General features: G+C 38.1%; 1 protein-coding gene across 1 annotated transcript; it reads left to right on the top strand.

Annotated features, from left to right (window-relative positions):
• Window positions 1–9,396: 9,396 nt before the first annotated feature.
• LOC142619741 (protein CHROMATIN REMODELING 8) lies at window positions 9,397–16,691 on the top strand. Its single transcript, XM_075792996.1, has 8 exons — window positions 9,397–9,593; window positions 10,142–10,298; window positions 10,558–11,115; window positions 11,290–11,698; window positions 11,931–12,804; window positions 13,108–13,717; window positions 14,004–14,507; window positions 14,905–16,691. Exons 2-8 carry the CDS (start codon window positions 10,209–10,211, stop codon window positions 15,577–15,579), a joined length of 3,720 nt encoding a protein of 1,239 aa, XP_075649111.1. The 5' UTR covers window positions 9,397–9,593; window positions 10,142–10,208; the 3' UTR covers window positions 15,580–16,691.
• Window positions 16,692–17,364: the final 673 nt, after the last annotated feature.

The following is a 17,364-nucleotide window of genomic DNA, read 5'->3' as shown; positions in this document are numbered from 1 at the left end:
CCCCTTAAGAACCACCTCCAAAACCCACATCATCACAACCATTACAAGCCTCTCTGCCTCACCCAGTTATGGATCTGACCATGATTGAAGATTTACAACACCTTTGCCTCACAAAAGACGAAGAAGAAGATATCCAAATCTCCTCAATGAATAGCTCAAACCTCATAGAGAAGTGAGCTCTAAGCTTATTTGGAAAACTCCTCTCAGACAGACAGCAGAATCAACGAGCCTTAAAAAGCACTCTTAGAGCTGCTTGGAAGATGGGCTCGGACCTGAGAATTGTGGACATGGGAAAGAACATCTACCAATTCAAATTCTCCTCAAAATACCAATTGGAATGGGTACAAAAAAATGGTCCTTGGGACTTTGACAATAAATTGCTTCTCCTCTGCAGGTGAAAAAGGGACTCTCAGTCTCAAATACACATTCACTCACGCTCCGTTCTGGGTTCAAACTTGGGGCCTCCCTTTTGAAAACATGTTTGAGGATGTTGGTAGAGACCTGGGCAACAGGTTAGGAAGATACTTAGAAACAGATAAGCGTATGTGGCTAATGGAGCAAGCCAAATTTTTGAGAATTTGGATTGACGTCCCACTTAATAAACCACTCCGCAGGGGAGGCAACATAGCCAATCTCGATGGAGGCAAGACCTGGGTCTTTTTTAAACATGAGAGGTTACCCTCCTTCTACTTCCAATGTGGCTACTTGGGTCACGATGTAAAACATTGTCCAAGCCCACCTTGTAACCTCGACACTACAAAGCAATAAGGAGAATGGCTAAGGGCAAACGGTAACCAGAAAAGTGGCGCAGAGAAGCCAAAGTCCTCAAATAGCTAGGGCTTTGATGATGAAAGATCAGGCCGCTGAAGTGAAAGAACCATTCCGGCAACGAGGAACCTATCTAACCCAACCTTTGAACCAAGGGCACTATCGAAATTTCAAGAAAGTCTCCAAAGTAGAGACGTTGTGGAGCCCAAGGAACCTGGCAGAAAGGAAAAAGCAACCTCACAATCGGCGGAATTCCAGGGATGTATCAAGCCTAGTACAATTGTCAAATTATCCCAATCCACTAGCCCTTCATGCGACAGGGATGTATCTGAAGCCTCGGGTAGCGTCGTTAGAGACAAAGCATCACTAGTGGGCTTACCATCTCATGCTCTTCCTAAAGCCCAAGAAGTGACCAGCCCACTAAATCCTACCAATGAAGATCCTACTCCCAAGCAGAAGCCCACCTCATCACCAAACCCACCAACTATTGCCCAGTCTAAAGGTAGAGAAAACTTGAAGAAAATTGCCCGTGAAAAAGGAAAGCAAGCCCAAGGTGAACAAACACAACACAAAGCAAGCCTCTCAATTTCAAAAAGGCCTGGTAAGTTAGCTTTTCCTGAAGATATGGAGGGAGCCCCTCCACAAAAAAGGATGTGTGACACTCACCTTCAAAACACAGAACCATCTCTTACAGTATCGACGGTGGCTGCTAGGCAACACTGCCAGGCACAATGAATTCCTTATGCTGGAACTGTCGGGGAATTGGGAACCCCCTGAGAATTATATACGCTGCGAGACTACGTGCGGCAATGGACTCCCTATTTAGTCTTCCTAGTGGAGACCAAAGCAAACCAAAAACGTATGGAGAAAATAAAATTCAAACTGGGCTTTTCTAACGGCCTAATTGTTTCGAGCCAAGGGAAAAGTGGGGGGACTTGCTCTGCTCTAGTCAAAAGATATCAAGCTAGAAATTAAATCCTACTCCCAGCACCACATCGATGCCACCATCACAGAGAAGGAAAGCAACTTCACTTGGAGATTTACAGGGTTTTACGGCCATTCGGAATCTCATATAAGAAAAGAATCCTAGAAACTCCTCTCTTATCTTAACAACCAATTTTCTTTGCCTTGGTTCTATTGTGGTGATTTTAACGAAATACTATCTTTGTCTAAAAAATCAGGTGGCCCCCAAAGAACTCAGCGTCAAATGGAAGGCTTTTGGGACGCGGTGAATGATTGTGATTTTCAAGACCTCGGATTCTTAGGGCCCCAGTTTACCTGGTGCAACATGCGTGAAGGCAGTAACCGAATTTACCTTCACCTTGACCGAGCTTTTGCAAATTCAAATTGGCTCAACAAGATCTATAATTGTAGAGTCCACCATGTTGTCGACTCCACTCTGATCATTGCATCCTGAGAATCACCGACTCAAGGGCTCCTTCCCTATCTCGAAAACGTTGCTTTCATTTTGAAGCTTTGTGGGCTAAACATGATGACTACCATGGTATTGTGGAGGCAGCCTGGAACAATGGTAGCCTCACCAACACCCCGAAAGGTATTGCTACCAATCTGAGTCTTTGCGCTTCTAAATTATCCAGTTGGAGTAAAGATGTCTTCGGAAACATCTCAAAAATGATCCAGGAAAAAAGGAAATTGTTGCACACCCTCACAGAGCAGGACCGGGATGGCTCACACAATGCAGCAATCAATGAGTTAAGAAAAGATCTAAACGAACTCCTGGATAGTAAGGAGACACTATGGCATCAAAGAAGCAAAATACATTGGTATAAAGAGGGAGATAGAAATACTAAGTTCTTCCACACTAGAGCTTCAGAGAGAAGAATGAAAAACACCATTCTGGGATTGTGGAACAATGAAGGCTGTTGGTGTAATGATAAAGATAGTATTGCTACCACAGCTCTGGATTATTTCACAAAGATCTACACCTCAAGCTTCCCAAGGAGAACCGAGGACATCATTAACACCATCCCATCTCGGGTTTCAGACAATATGAATGCTGAGCTCACCAAAACTTTCACTAGCGAAGAAGTCCTGAGAACCCTCCATCAAATCCACCCACCAAATCCCCCAGCCCCAAAGGTATGTCCGTCATTTTCTTTCACAGATATTGGAGTATAATGGGTAGAGACATCACTAATATGGTCTTGAATGTGCTAAACTTGAATATGTCCATGGCAGAAATTAATAAGACCAACATATCTATAATTCCAAAAACAAAACACCCCACTAGAATGACAAAGTTTCACCCCATCAGCTTATGCAACATTGTTTACAAGCTCATCTCCAAAGTCCTTGCAAACCGCTTAAAAGCTGTCCTCCCTCTAGTGATAGCCGAAAATCAAAGTGCCTTCACAGCGGATAGACTTATAATCAATAATGTCCTTGTCGCCTTTGAGCTCATACATTATCTGAATCACAAATCAGAGGGTAAGAATAGCTTTATGTCCTTTAAGTTAGATATAAGCAAGGCGTTTGATAGAGTTGAGTGGGGCTTCATCAAGAGAATCATGGAAAAATTGGACTTCAACAACAAATGGGTCTCTCTCATTATGCAATTTGTTTCAACAGTCATGTATTTTGTCATTATCAACGGGGAAACCTATGGCTGCATTACTCCTCTAGGCGCCTTCGACAAGGTGACCCACTCTCCCCAGGCCTTTTCCTACTTTGTGTCGAGGGCCTTTCGACACTGATCCACCAAGCCGCAAGAATTCAAACTCTTAATGGAGTCTCCATCTGTAGGGGCTACCCTCCTATCACGCCCATTTTCTTTGCTGATGATAGCCTTCTATTTTGTAAGGCTAACGCCCAAGAATGCAAGGGGCTTATGCACATTCTTAGCGACTATGAAGCTGCGTCGGGTCAAAAAATTAACCCCGATAAGTCTTCGGTTTTCTTCTGCCCAAACACCTCATTTGCCACTAAGGATGAGATCCTCAACATCCTCGGCCCGATGCAAGACTCTTGGCACAAGAAGTACCTTAGTCTCCCCTCTTTGATTGGGAAATCAAAAACACAAGTCTCCCCTGAAATCAAGGAAAAAGTGAGCAAAAAACTAGCGGGGTGGAAGGAGAAGCTTCTTTCCATTGGAGATCGGGAAGTTCTTATCAAAGCTGTGGCACAAGCGATGCCCACGTACACTATGAGCTGCTTCCTACTTCCAAAAACCATGTGTGACGATTTGGAAAGAAAGATGAGGAAATTTTGGTGGAGCCAAAGGAACCAAGAGTCATATATGGCTTGGGTTAGTTGGAAGAAGATGTGTAAGTCCAAATTATATGGTGGCATGGGCTTCCAGAATTTCCAAGCCTTCAACCTAGCCTTACTAGCAAAACAAGGATGGTGGATCCTCACAAATCCTAACTCCTTGGTTGCTCGGGTATATAAAGCTAAATATTTTCCCTATGACGACACCCTAAGCTCAAAGATCGGTAGTAATCCTAGTTATGCTTAGAGGAGCATCCATAACAGCTTGCGGATCCTAAAAGAAGGCACTAGAGGGAGGGTGGGGAACAACAAAAGGATTCACATTTGGGAAGATCGGTGACTCCCAACACCAACCACCTACAAGGTGATTTCGCCTCAAAAATATTTTGACAACTTCCCAATGGTCTCATCACTCATAGACGAGGACACCAAATGGTGGAAAACAGACTTGGTGAGATCTATCTTTCTACCTTTTGAAGTTGAATTCATTCTCAAGATTCCTATTAGCTATAACCTCCCTGAAGACCAGCTCATTTGGATGGGTAACAAAAGGGGTTCTTTCACTGTGAAGAGTGCCTATTATATTGCGATGAGAGTAGTTGAAGTAAATGGAAATGGTGAAAGCACAACTGAGCACAATTCAGCCCCTTTTTGGAAAAGAAGTTGGCATCTTAATGTTCCCCCAAAAGTCCGGATCTTTGCGTGGCAAGCCTGCAGAAATGGCCTTCCAACAATGCTTAACCTTCGGTGTAGAGGCTTAAACTCTTCTGGTTTTTGCCCGCTCTATGACAAGGATATGGAATCCCTTTAACGTGTTCTCCTCCTTTGCTCCCATGCTAAGCATACTTGGGCTTCTTGGCTTGGCTGCCCAGTGAATTTGTCAACCACTAGTGCTAACATTGTGGATCTTGCGGCCTGGTTTATTGGAGAAGGCAAGCTCAGTGAATTGGACTTATTTTTCATGGTTGCGTGGTTAATCTAGGGAAACAAAAATCAAGTCATTCATAATGACGCTACAAACCCGCCATCTCAGGTTTGGGCATCAGCGAGAAGAGCCTTTCTTGATTATAATGCTTCTCGTCTTACCCCTCTCCCTTCTCATCCTCAGCACACTGCCATTGGGCTACACCACCACCAGGATTCCATAAGATCAACATTGATGGCGCAACAGACGGCGGGGGAGGCAACTCCTGCATTGGAGTTATCATTAGGGACCCTTCAAGGGCCTCTATTGGCGCTCTTAGCATGGTCCTCCCTGCGAGCCTCCATGCAAAAGTTACCGAAGCCTATGCACTGCACCAGGGGGTCCTTTTTGCTTTGGAATTGCAAATAAATCAAGCCATATTTGACTCTGATGCTCTATCTATCATCCTCACCTTATCTTTAGGTGAGGCCGATGGAGAGTTGGGGCACATCCTCAAGGACATCAGGATGGCGTCAAGCTCCCTCATTCAATGCTTCTTCCATCACCTGAAAAGGGATGGCAATAGAGCAGCTCACACTTTGGCAAGAGAAGCAAAAATCTCAGGCCAAACTAAAATTTGGAAAGGAACTTCTCCCCCTTGCATTCTGTAGATTCTTAGGGATGACTTACTGTAATATTCCTTTCTCTGGCTTTGTTGTATTTCAATTTCAGTGTGGAATGATATTTCTTCCAGTTATCCATCAAAAAAAAAAAGCTAATGAATACAGTTTCAAACAGTAATCATATATAAGCAGCGTATGCCTGAAGACAAAACCATATATACTTTGTTTTTTTTTTGGTTGAGAAAATGAGAAAATCATACCCCTACACCCCTAGGTTTAAGTAGAGACAAAACTAAATGATAGTTCGGTAAAAATATATATCTAACTTGCACTAAAACATTGCCTACAAAATAGGAACACTCTTATACTAACCAACTTCTTCAAATTAACTATATGTTTATTGTTCTTTTTTTTAAATAGAAAAATAAGTTAAACAACCTACGTTGCTGCTGTTTTCTTCCTTAAAAAAAACCCCCCCATGTTTATCCAAAAACAAAACTAAATATCTAAAAAAAAAACTAAACTAAATAGATATACACACTTTTTTTTTTTGGATAAGTAGATATATCCTTGACTCCCACTAAAACATTGCTTACAAAACAAGATCACTCTCCTGGTTTTTAAATCACTCTAGTATTTTTTTTTTTGTAAAGGTTAATAATTTGCATCCATATAATTTGAAATTACTACATTTTTCAACCACAGAAATACTTAAAGGTATGATGAGTATTCTGCGTTTTAGATGAAATAATTTACTCATCACATCCCTAGGTTTTTTTTGTGATTGAAAAATGTAGTAATACCAAATTATAATGGATTCAAATTATTGACTTTTACAAAAAAAAAAAAAAAAAAAAAAAAAAAAAAAAATAGAAGAGTGTATACTCAAAACTAATGTTCGTCCACATGTCTCTTATATTTTAACTTCTTTGTGCTCATGTAGAATATGAGTATCATCTAATATTCTAGATTACAAGATATAAGAAAGATATTTATTAAATAAAAATTATATATTTGCCTATCAGGATTTGAATAGAGGAAGCATTCATTTATTACAATTTTTTTTCATCTACATATTTTGTAGTAATTGTATACAACTGTTTGATTTTCCTTTGATGTTTGATTATATTTCAAATGTAATTATACTTTTGTAGCATGCTTAAAGTAAATATATATAATTTTTACAAAACTATCATGTGCATTGCACGAGTTAGTGACTAGTTAGAGAAGTTTCCTTCCTTGCCCAAAATATTTGCGCAATGATTCATTTCGCGGTGGGTATGGTTGATGAAAGCTTCCTCAAAATGCTTGAGGAGTGACCTGCAATAAAAATTTAAGGCACTGTGAGGATGAGAGGCATCAATTAGATGGAATCATGGAACTTTTCCAACAACAATAGCAATAAGTGTTTTCTATGTAGCTTCCCAATCTTCATTTTTTGTTCAATTATTGAGAAACTGTGGGCATGAAAACAAAATTTGAGAGTAATAATTAGGGTGAAAAGAAAAAGTTATGACTAGGGGGTGTGCAGTCAACCCACCAATTTACCAAAATCAATCCAATACAGCTCAACCTAGCGGGTTAGGTCAGTAATTAGGGGATGATGGATTGGGTCAAGTTGCCAAAATTATTTTTACAACGAGTTAGGTTGGGTGTTGGTTAGTAAATTCACAAATCTGCCTAATCCAACTCAACCCACCTATATTTAAAATATATATTACATGGTTTCTTTATTTAATTATTATATGGTTTGATGCACTAATAAAATAATTTGTGTTGGTTTAGTCCTATAATCAAGTTTATAAAATTGTAAGTTTGCCGTTATCTGAGTTGGTTTGGTTCTATGCTTAGGTTTGATTAATGCATCAAACCAACGCAAATCAGATTATAAATCTACTGTTATTATATTAGTAATCTTATAAATCTAATGTTCTAAAAAAAAAACCATCCAATGCGTGGGTTCAACCCGATTCATGTGGGTTGAGTTAGGTTAAGCCATTGTGATGGTTTAGATTAAAAAAAAGTCAAAAACCTCTTAACCCGATCCTAACCTTTCAATTGTGTCAATTTGGTTTCTAACCTTTCAATATCGTGTCAATTTAGTCCATGTTGTTATCTTTTGAATGAAAATTGATAACATAGCAAACAGCCAAAATAAAGTTTTAGTGTATTTTCACATCAATGAAAACTAATTTTTTATTTTGGCTATTAGACACGATACTAAAAGGTTAGGACTAAATTGACACAATTGAAATGTTAGAGATCAAATTAATATGTAATGTATAGGATATGGACCAAATACGTAATTTTATTTTTTAAAGGAAAGGATATAGTTTTTTTTTTTTTTGACCTCAAGGAAAGGATACAGTTTATAGTTTAGAGTTTAGAGCATTAACAATAGTGGTGCTAAATAGCTATATTGCTATTTTTAGCACCACTAATACTTAAAATGCATGCTACAACAATGGAGTTATGGCTAAAAAATTTTAGCTTCTTGCTACAGTGCATAGCCATTTAGAGCATCGACGGTAGTAGAGCTAGATTTTTAGCTATTTGGCACCACAAAAAACTACTTTAATTATTTTATCTACTCATTTTACAAAATATCTAGCAGTAGTGGATCTATTTTAGCTTTCAACACAATAAAATAATATAAACATTACAATAAAATAATATATCTACTACTTACTAAAATAATATATTTACTCACAATAAAATATTATATTTTACCTTACTCTATCAAAAAAAAAATATATATATATATATATATATATATATATTTTACCTTACCTTTCCCTTCTCTTCTTTTCTCGCGCTCATTGGAAAAAACTGAAAACCTTCTTCATCTTCCCTTTTCCTTTTGAGAATTACAACCCAACACGCAAAAATCGAAAAAAAAAACCCATTTAGTATTTTGCATATTCATATGATAAATCTCTCTGTTTTTTTGAAATTTCTTGCTTTGTTTCTATATCTCTCTCTTTTTGATTTTTTGGTGGGTTGGTTTGGTTAAAATTTTGTGAATAATTTGATGCGGTAAAAGCAATAAAATAAATATTAAAAGAAGGAAAAAGAATGAGCTGGAGGAGAGTATTGAAGTCTGTACAGGGTGTAGCTGCTCACACCCTTCTCCTTTGCTTCACGCTATTGCTGGTTCTCAAGCTCGACCATGTCGTCTCCTACTCCTGGTGGTCAGTTTTCATCTCTTTTTCTATAGAAATATAGCTATTTAGCACTAGGAGTAGGAGACGACATGGTCAAGCTTGAGAACCAGCAATAGCGTGAAGCAAAGGAGAAGGGTGTGAGCAACTATACCCTGTACAGACTTCAATACTCTCTTCCAGCTCATTCTTTTTCCTTCTTTTAATATTTATTTTATTGCTTTTACCGCATGAAATTATTCACAAAATCTTAACCAAACCAACCCACCAAAAAACCAGAAAGAGAGAGATACAGAAACAAAGTAAGAAATTTCATAAAAAAGAGATGAATATGCAAAATACTAAATGTTTTTTTTTTTTTTTTTCCATTTTTGCGTGTTGGGTTGTAATTCTCAAAAGGAAAAGGGAAGATGAAGAAGGTTTCCGTTCTTTCCAATGGGCGCCATAAAAGAAGAGAAGGGAAAGGTAAGGTAAAATTTTTTTTTTTTGAAAGAGAAGGTAAAATATATTATTTTATTGTGAGTAAATATATTATTTTAGTAAGTAGTAGATATATTATTTTATTATGATATTTATATTATTTCCCTATATTAGAAGTTAAAAATAAATTCACTTCTATTAAAATGAGTAAATAAAATAAATAAAATAGTTTTTTTTTTTTTTAGTGAATATAGCTCCAACACCAAGAACTAAACTCGTAAATTTGTAATTGAATTCTCCTACTCTTTTTATTTTATGTATTCTTAATTAAATAAAATAAAAGGTATAAAATGCTGAAAGTCATAACACCACCGGAGAAAGAGAGAAAGAGAGAAAGAGCGCGCGCGACAGAGAGTCATCGCCCAAGTGCCGCGAATCTAGGGTTTCTAATTTGTACAGATTGAAAGATTTTTCGAATTTTTTTTCTTGGTACGTTAATGGAACCCATTTATTTTTGTAATTTTGCTTAATTTGTCTCTTAATTACTTTTCCCTATTTATTCAGTCCCCCATTATAATTCTTCGAATTTCATCGCTCAGACCTAGTTCTAATTTTGAGTTATTCGAATGGATTTTATTATGAAGCTGATTATGATCATGCGCTAATGTTAATTTAACCGAACTCTTATTTTGAAAAAAAAAAAAAAAACTTCACAATAAAATTTGGTTGCTATGGCATTTTATGTGCAAATGCATATACTGAATTTCTGTACGTTTATTTGTGAAATGTGTGTAAAGAAGTTAGGGATGATATACACTTTTGACTAACAAAAAAAAAAAAAAGAAAACCCAAAAACCAAAAACCCAACAGTAATGTAGCTCAGTGTCATTGTCTGTTATTCTTTTTGACCCGATTGTTGTAACTGTCGAATTATCAAAAAACGTGGTGATAATTAGGTGTTGTGCGTCTTAGAGAATGACAATGCTGATGAAGTATAAATGTGATGTGTTTTTTTTTTTTTTTTTTTTTTTTTTCAGAGGCACAGGTGGCGGATTTTTTTTGGCTGCATAGTGGCATTTGTGTGGAGCGGTTGGTGTGATTCCGATGGAGGAAGATGAGGATAGAATTTTGCTTAATAGTTTGGGTATCGCGTCCGCGAACCCTGAAGATATTGAGCGTGACGTATTAGCAGAGGTATCAGACTCTAGTTTATCAAAGTTTAGTAGAATGTGTAACAGTCGCTTTTCTTGAATTTATTGATTTAGTTTTGAAAAGCATTAGTAAGTACTTAAAAAGAAATATTAGGATTGATTTGAAAGTTGATCTCCATGAGATTTGGAGTGGTTCTTGGAATTTTAGTTGTTGGGGTTTAAAGGGATTTATTTATTATTGGTATGAACTTTTAGTAAATTATTACTTCTGGTTTCTGACAATAGGGATTTTTGATTGGCAGGCGACAAGGAATGATGAGAACAATGGTGAAGGTGGAGGGGGCCCTGAGGAGGAAACTCTTGAGAAGCCAGAGAGTATTGACCCATCATCCACCAGTGAAGCAAAGCTCTACCATAAATTGAGGGCTGTGGAATTTGAAATAGATGCCGTTGCATCCACTGTTGAGCAGGCGAGGAATGTTGCAAGTGATGAAGACTGTGCTGGTGATGGTAATGATAGTGGGGGGCTAGGTAATAAGGAGGATAGTGGTCAGGTTTCGCCAAATGGCTTAGACCTCCAGCATGCCTTGGCTACTGATAGGCTAAGAAGCCTAAAGAAAACCATGGCTCAACTTCAGAATGAACTTTCAGATTTGCGTAAGGATAACTCATCGAAAGGTGTTGAACATAATAAAGTGTTACGAGATATGGTCAAGGAAGAGCCGAGGCGGAAGAGGAAGCTGAAAGATGTCCAGAAATCAGGAAAAATTATAGAAAAGAAAAAGAAGATTGTATCATTTGAGGAGGATACTGGTTTTGATGCAATTTTGGATGCAGCATCTACAGGCTTTGTTGAAACGGTAAAGTTAACTTAGCCTTAAAATTCTACTCAGCTCAGTCTTCCATGAGATTTGTGGCAGGGTTGAAAAGGATGTAACAGAAATTTGGTTTTTATTTTAATGATGTAAAGTGTTAATAATTAACAAAAAAGGAAGAAAAATGAGGACTAATTTTTTACACTGTTTACATTGTAGGAAAGGGATGAATTGATTCGGAAAGGAGTTTTAACTCCTTTTCATAAGCTAAAGGGCTTTGAGCGTCGTCTTCAACAACCAGGACCGTCTAATAGGCACAATGTACCTAAGAAAGAAGACAGGAGTGATGATCTTGTTGCTGCCAGTGTAGCCAGGGCTGTAAAGTCAATGTCAGAGGCTGCTCATGCTCGCCCAACAACCAAGCTCCTTGATCCAGAAGCTTTGCCAAAGCTTGATGCACCCACACGTCCTTTTCAAAGGCTAAAAACACCTTTGAAATATCCTCGATCCCCAGAAAGAGAGGTAAAAAAGAATAAACATTCACAAAAGATAAAGAAAAAGAAACGGCCTCTGCCTGACAGGAAGTGGTCAAAGCTCATTTCTTGTGAGGATCGCTTGGAAGAAAGTGGTATGTTTATATTCTTGCCTGCATAAGTATCCTTGACCCTTATTTCTAGTTACCAAGAGACAGCATGCACACTGCTGGAATTATTTATTATTTTTAATTTGACAAGTTTTACCTGAATTGGGAAGTAATAATTGTAATTTTTTATTTGTTTCTAATGCATTTTTGTCCACGTTCTCATCTATCCTATATTGAACTTTGTATCTTCATATCAACCTTGTTACCTTTCTTGTAGAAGATGCAAGGGGAGAAGTGGTAACCTCCAGTTGTGAAGATGAAAGGCCAGATAATGTTCAAGACATAGATGATTATGAAACTCCTTATGTAACACTTGAAGGTGGGCTAAAAATCCCAGAAAGAATCTTTCATGAACTTTTTGACTATCAAAAAGTGGGAGTACAGTGGTTATGGGAATTGCATTGCCAAAGAGCAGGTGGAATTATTGGAGATGAGATGGGCCTTGGTAAGACTATCCAGGTCTTATCTTTTCTTGGTGCACTGCATTTCAGTAATATGTACAAACCAAGCATCATTGTCTGCCCTGTTACACTTTTGCGACAGTGGAAAAGGGAAGCACAAAAATGGTACCCTAAGTTTCATGTGGAGTTGCTACATGATTCTGCTCAGGATTCTGTTAATAGGAAGAAACAAGCTAAATCATCTGATAGTGATCGTGAAAGTGAAGGTTCATTTGACAGTGAGCACGAGGGAGACATCTCAAGTAGAAGCAATGGAAAATGGGATTCCTTGATAAACCGTGTTTTGAGATCAGAATCTGGATTGCTCATTACGACTTATGAGCAACTGCGCATAGTAGGGGAAAAATTGCTTAATATTGAATGGGGTTATGCAGTTCTGGATGAAGGTCACCGAATTCGGAATCCAAATGCTGAAATCACTCTGGTTTGCAAGCAGCTACAGACAATTCATCGCATAATAATGACTGGTGCACCAATTCAGAACAAGCTGAGTGAACTGTGGTCTTTATTTGATTTTGTTTTCCCTGGGAAGCTGGGTGTCCTGCCCATATTTGAGGCAGAGTTTGCAGTTCCCATATCTGTCGGTGGTTATGCTAATGCTTCACCATTACAAGTATCTACAGCTTACAGGTGACCTCTGCGACATCTCTGAACTTTTTATAAGGGTCTAGCTTTTTTGTGAACATTTGTTAGTATGGTCAAACTGATTTGAGACTTCCAGAAAAAAGAAAAAACTGGCTTGTGACATCCTGAGTTATTTCAAGTAAAGTCTTGATTGTTGAAAGATCAGGGGAGGGTTGGAGGCAGGAAGAAGGCTCACTCATTATTCACTTTCATAATCAGATTATTTGTAATTTTCTATTTCATGGGTTTCTTGACTTTTTGATTCCCAATTCTCAGTAATTTCTGAGTCTTAATTTTGTCGATGTGCAGATGTGCTGTGGTCCTTCGTGACTTGATCATGCCTTATCTCCTCCGTCGTATGAAGGCTGACGTGAATGCCCACCTTCCAAAGAAGACTGAACATGTCCTCTTTTGCAGCCTCACTGCAGATCAACGGTCTGCATATAGAGCCTTTCTAGCAAGCACTGAGGTGGAACAGATTTTAGATGGGAATAGGAATTCTCTATCTGGAATTGATGTGATGCGTAAGATTTGCAACCATCCTGATCTTCTTGAAAGGGAACACTCCTGCCATAATCCAGACTATGGGAATCCTGAACGCAGTGGAAAAATGAAAGTTGTTGACCAAGTCCTTAAGGTCTGGAAGGAACAAGGACACCGTGTTCTTCTTTTTACACAAACTCAACAAATGCTTGATATTCTTGAAAATAATTTGATCAATGGTGGCTATAGCTACCGGAGAATGGACGGTCTTACCCCCATAAAACAGAGAATGGCCTTAATAGATGAATTTAATAACACAGATGATGTCTTTATCTTCATTTTAACAACCAAGGTTGGTGGTTTGGGAACAAATCTAACTGGTGCAGACCGGGTGATTATTTATGATCCTGACTGGAACCCTTCAACTGACATGCAGGTACTTTTGCACTTGGTTCTTTCCTCATTTTTTTTTCCTTCTAATTAATATATTTCCTTAAAATTCATTTGCATATAAAATTTTCCATCATCTTAAATATTGTCCAGTTCTTAAAGGTAAGAATCTCACAAATATGATGTGATGCTTTTCATTCTGCGTAAACATAAATTTTGTTCGATATCTTAATTTCAGTCAGAATTGGAATTAATTCTTGAAGTGAATTTTGAAACTTTACTTAATTCTGAAAACACACGTGTAAATCAAGGGTAACCTTTTGCTTTAACAGGCCAGGGAGCGTGCTTGGCGCATTGGTCAGAAACGGGATGTAACAGTATATAGATTGATCACACGTGGAACCATAGAGGAGAAGGTCTACCACCGGCAGATTTACAAACATTTTCTCACTAATAAGATTTTGAAGAACCCACAGCAGAGAAGGTTCTTTAAATCTCGAGATATGAAGGATCTCTTCACACTGAATGACAATGGAGAGAGTGGGTCAACTGAAACATCTAATATTTTCAGTCAGGTTTCTGAAAATATAAATGTTGTTGGGGCTCAGAACGATAATCAGACTAACCATATACATCCCGAAGTTGTTGTGCACCATGCTGATGGTGTTGCAGCTGAAAATGGTAACAGATCAGAGATTGCACCTTCCAGGAGGAAAGGGAAAGAGAAAGCTGATCATAGCAGTGGTGATGTAGATACTTGTCAAAAAAAAAGTAGTGGTGATGTAGATGAAGAAACACACATTTTAAGGAGTCTTTTTGATGCCAATGGTATACATGTAAGTTCATCGATCTTCTTGTTTACAATTGTCTGTATTTACGGCTAGTATTGTTATTGTGGTTGGTTGTACTTTCTTTGATATCATTATCATGCAAATCAGGCATTTAATTCTCTTTTCTTCCTAATTGTTGTCTAGTTGGATTTGGGAGAGCTAAAAAGCTAGTATATTTTGATAAGAGAAGCCTTGTCATTACACTCTTTTGTCACACTTGTGGAGTGTGGCAACAGAGTAAATATTTTAATGGAATTTCTTGGTTCAAATTTGATTTTGTTAGTAACCATTTTTTACAAGAATGCATTAACGAACTGCTTACACTAGATCGCATTTTTGCTCCAATTATCTCCGCTTTTTTGTTCCTTTTGTAACCTCACTTGGTATTGTTTTTCATCTACAGAGTGCCATGAACCATGACATAATCATGGATGCCCACGATGAGGAGAAGATGAGGCTTGAGGAGCATGCTTCCCAAGTTGCCCAAAGAGCAGCAGAAGCATTGCGTCAGTCACGGATGCTCCGAAGTCGTGACAGTATATCTGTCCCAACATGGACTGGGAAATCAGGAACTGCTGGTGCACCATCATCTGTGCGCCAGAAGTTCGGTTCAACTGTGAACTCTCGGTTGACAATTGTTACTAAACCGTCAAATGAATTGTCCAGCAATGTAAATGGGCTTGCAGCTGGGGCATCTACTGGGAAGGCACTATCTTCAGCTGAACTATTGGCTAAAATTCGAGGTAACCAAGAAAGAGCCGTTGGTGCTGGACTCGAGCATCAGTCTGGGTTGGCTTCAAGTTCAAGTAACCAGGCAAGATCTATCAATGTTGGGACTTCTAGGTCATCAAAGAAAATAGCTGGAGTGCAGCCTGAAGTATTGATACGTCAGATCTGTACATTTATGCAGCAAAGAGACGGAAATAGCACTTCAGCCAGCATAGTTCAGCACTTTAAAGACAGAATACCTACTGAAGATCTGCCCTTGTTCAAGAATCTTCTGAAGGAAATAGCAATACTAGAGAAGGACGAGGATGGATCACATTGGGTACTAAAGCCAGAGTATCAACAACAATAGTCTCAACCACTGATAATCTGCTTGGCTTGTATTGACCCATCAGATATTTATTAAGGATCTGCAGCCATGTCCATAACTACTAGGTTGTTTTTACCAGTTGATCCTTTTTTGTTTCTCAACTTTACTCCCAAATTGGAAAAAGTTTAGCTCCAAACATGTTTGAAGCTATTTTGCTCCAACCCATGATGTGGCGATTAAAAAGACTATCCAAGTGTAGTTTTAATCACATACTCATAAATGGTCTTATAAATCGTTACATAATGGGTTGGAAAAAAGAGATCTGAACATGTTTGGAGCCAAACTTTGTTCTCCAAAATTTTAGTGACAGGCAAAGGTGATAAAGAAGTCCCCTTTATCGTCGCCGCACTCTAGTGTTTGGCATTCTCTGATCACACTAAATACCCTTTTGCTGTAGAGTACAGAATTGTAGAGATTTTCCCCATTTTTGTTAGACAATGAGAGGACATAGACCTTAGAATTTACTCCAAGAGATTAGGACATTTAGGTTGTCAATTATTGCTTGTTTGACCAAGATTATAAACAATAGAAGGATGTTAGGGTACGAGCTCATTGGTTTGGGTATTTATGAATCTATTTGATTGAAGCATCTTTTTACTGGTCCTTTATTCAGTCTTTACTGTTACCTTTTGGAGTTGCTGTAGCATTTTCCAGTCAAGATCAATGTGCATCTGGGTAGATGTGCGTTACAGAGGCTTCTTTAGTTGATGAACTCCTTCAACCATGCTATAGGGAAGAATATGATCACACTGGGTGGTCATTGTCAGGCGAATTGGGAGTTGAAGCTCGCCGCTTCTCAAACTTCTCTCCTTATGAAGAAAATTGCTGTTGGTGTTATCAAAAGATGCAACATTGCATTTTCGTTGATTCAGTAATTGCTGGGAAAAATAGTGCAGGCGCAGTTCATTATTTCCTGTTACATTAAGGGATATACAATGTATTTAATTATACTTCTTTTCTGTCCAAAATCTCACCACGCAAACTTCCATTTGAGCAAATACATGTATCCATTTTTATAATTTACTTACCTTTCCTAATATGGGAATTGGCGGACAATAACAGCCACCATCATTTGCTTTATGCAACTATTTTTGGTAACTTAAGCCTCCTTTCTTTGTCCAGCGGAATTTACATTGATGGTCACGCCAAGCCCTGTAGGCTCAACTTCCTGCTTGATAATCTATCTACTTTTGTGGTTCAGGGACACCAAGGAGGTAATCTACAAAGACACACTAAATTTTCACTTCATGCGACCCAGAAGCAAGAGTTTTGTTAAAACATCTCGACTCCTGCAAAACCCAGGTCATAAATTTCAATCCATAAAATAAGCTTTAACCAGAACATTGGGTGCTGCTTAATCATTGAACTATGCTAATCATTTTGAAGTGAGCCTTCTTTCCTTAATCATTTTACACTCACCCGCATACACGTGCGGTGTAAGTGGGGGAGAAGGTGTTCAATGGTGATTGGGATTCAAATATTCTATAGTTTCTAGGATGCTCTGCTAGTTAGATTTTTTTTTTTTTTTTTTTTAATCCTCACCTCTCATTTAAAATTAATGATCTAAGATGTTGTCACCCCATCAATCCACTAACTTACTTTTTTAAAACCACTAAAAAGATGAATTAAGCCTCTTAAGACTGTTCAAACTTGAAATTTCATCAACACAGATCACTCTCGCAATTCTTCTCTAAAACATCTAAATCCAAAAAACACTCCCGGGCAAAATCATTCAAGAAGAAAAACTTTGTTTTTCTTTTACAGTTC

The sequence above is a fragment of the Castanea sativa genome, chromosome 12 (genome assembly GCF_040712315.1).
Source record: "Castanea sativa cultivar Marrone di Chiusa Pesio chromosome 12, ASM4071231v1".
Taxonomy (NCBI): domain Eukaryota; kingdom Viridiplantae; phylum Streptophyta; class Magnoliopsida; order Fagales; family Fagaceae; genus Castanea; species Castanea sativa.
The sequence above is the reverse complement of the archived record's forward strand: the minus strand, read 5'-3'. Positions and strand labels throughout refer to the sequence as shown.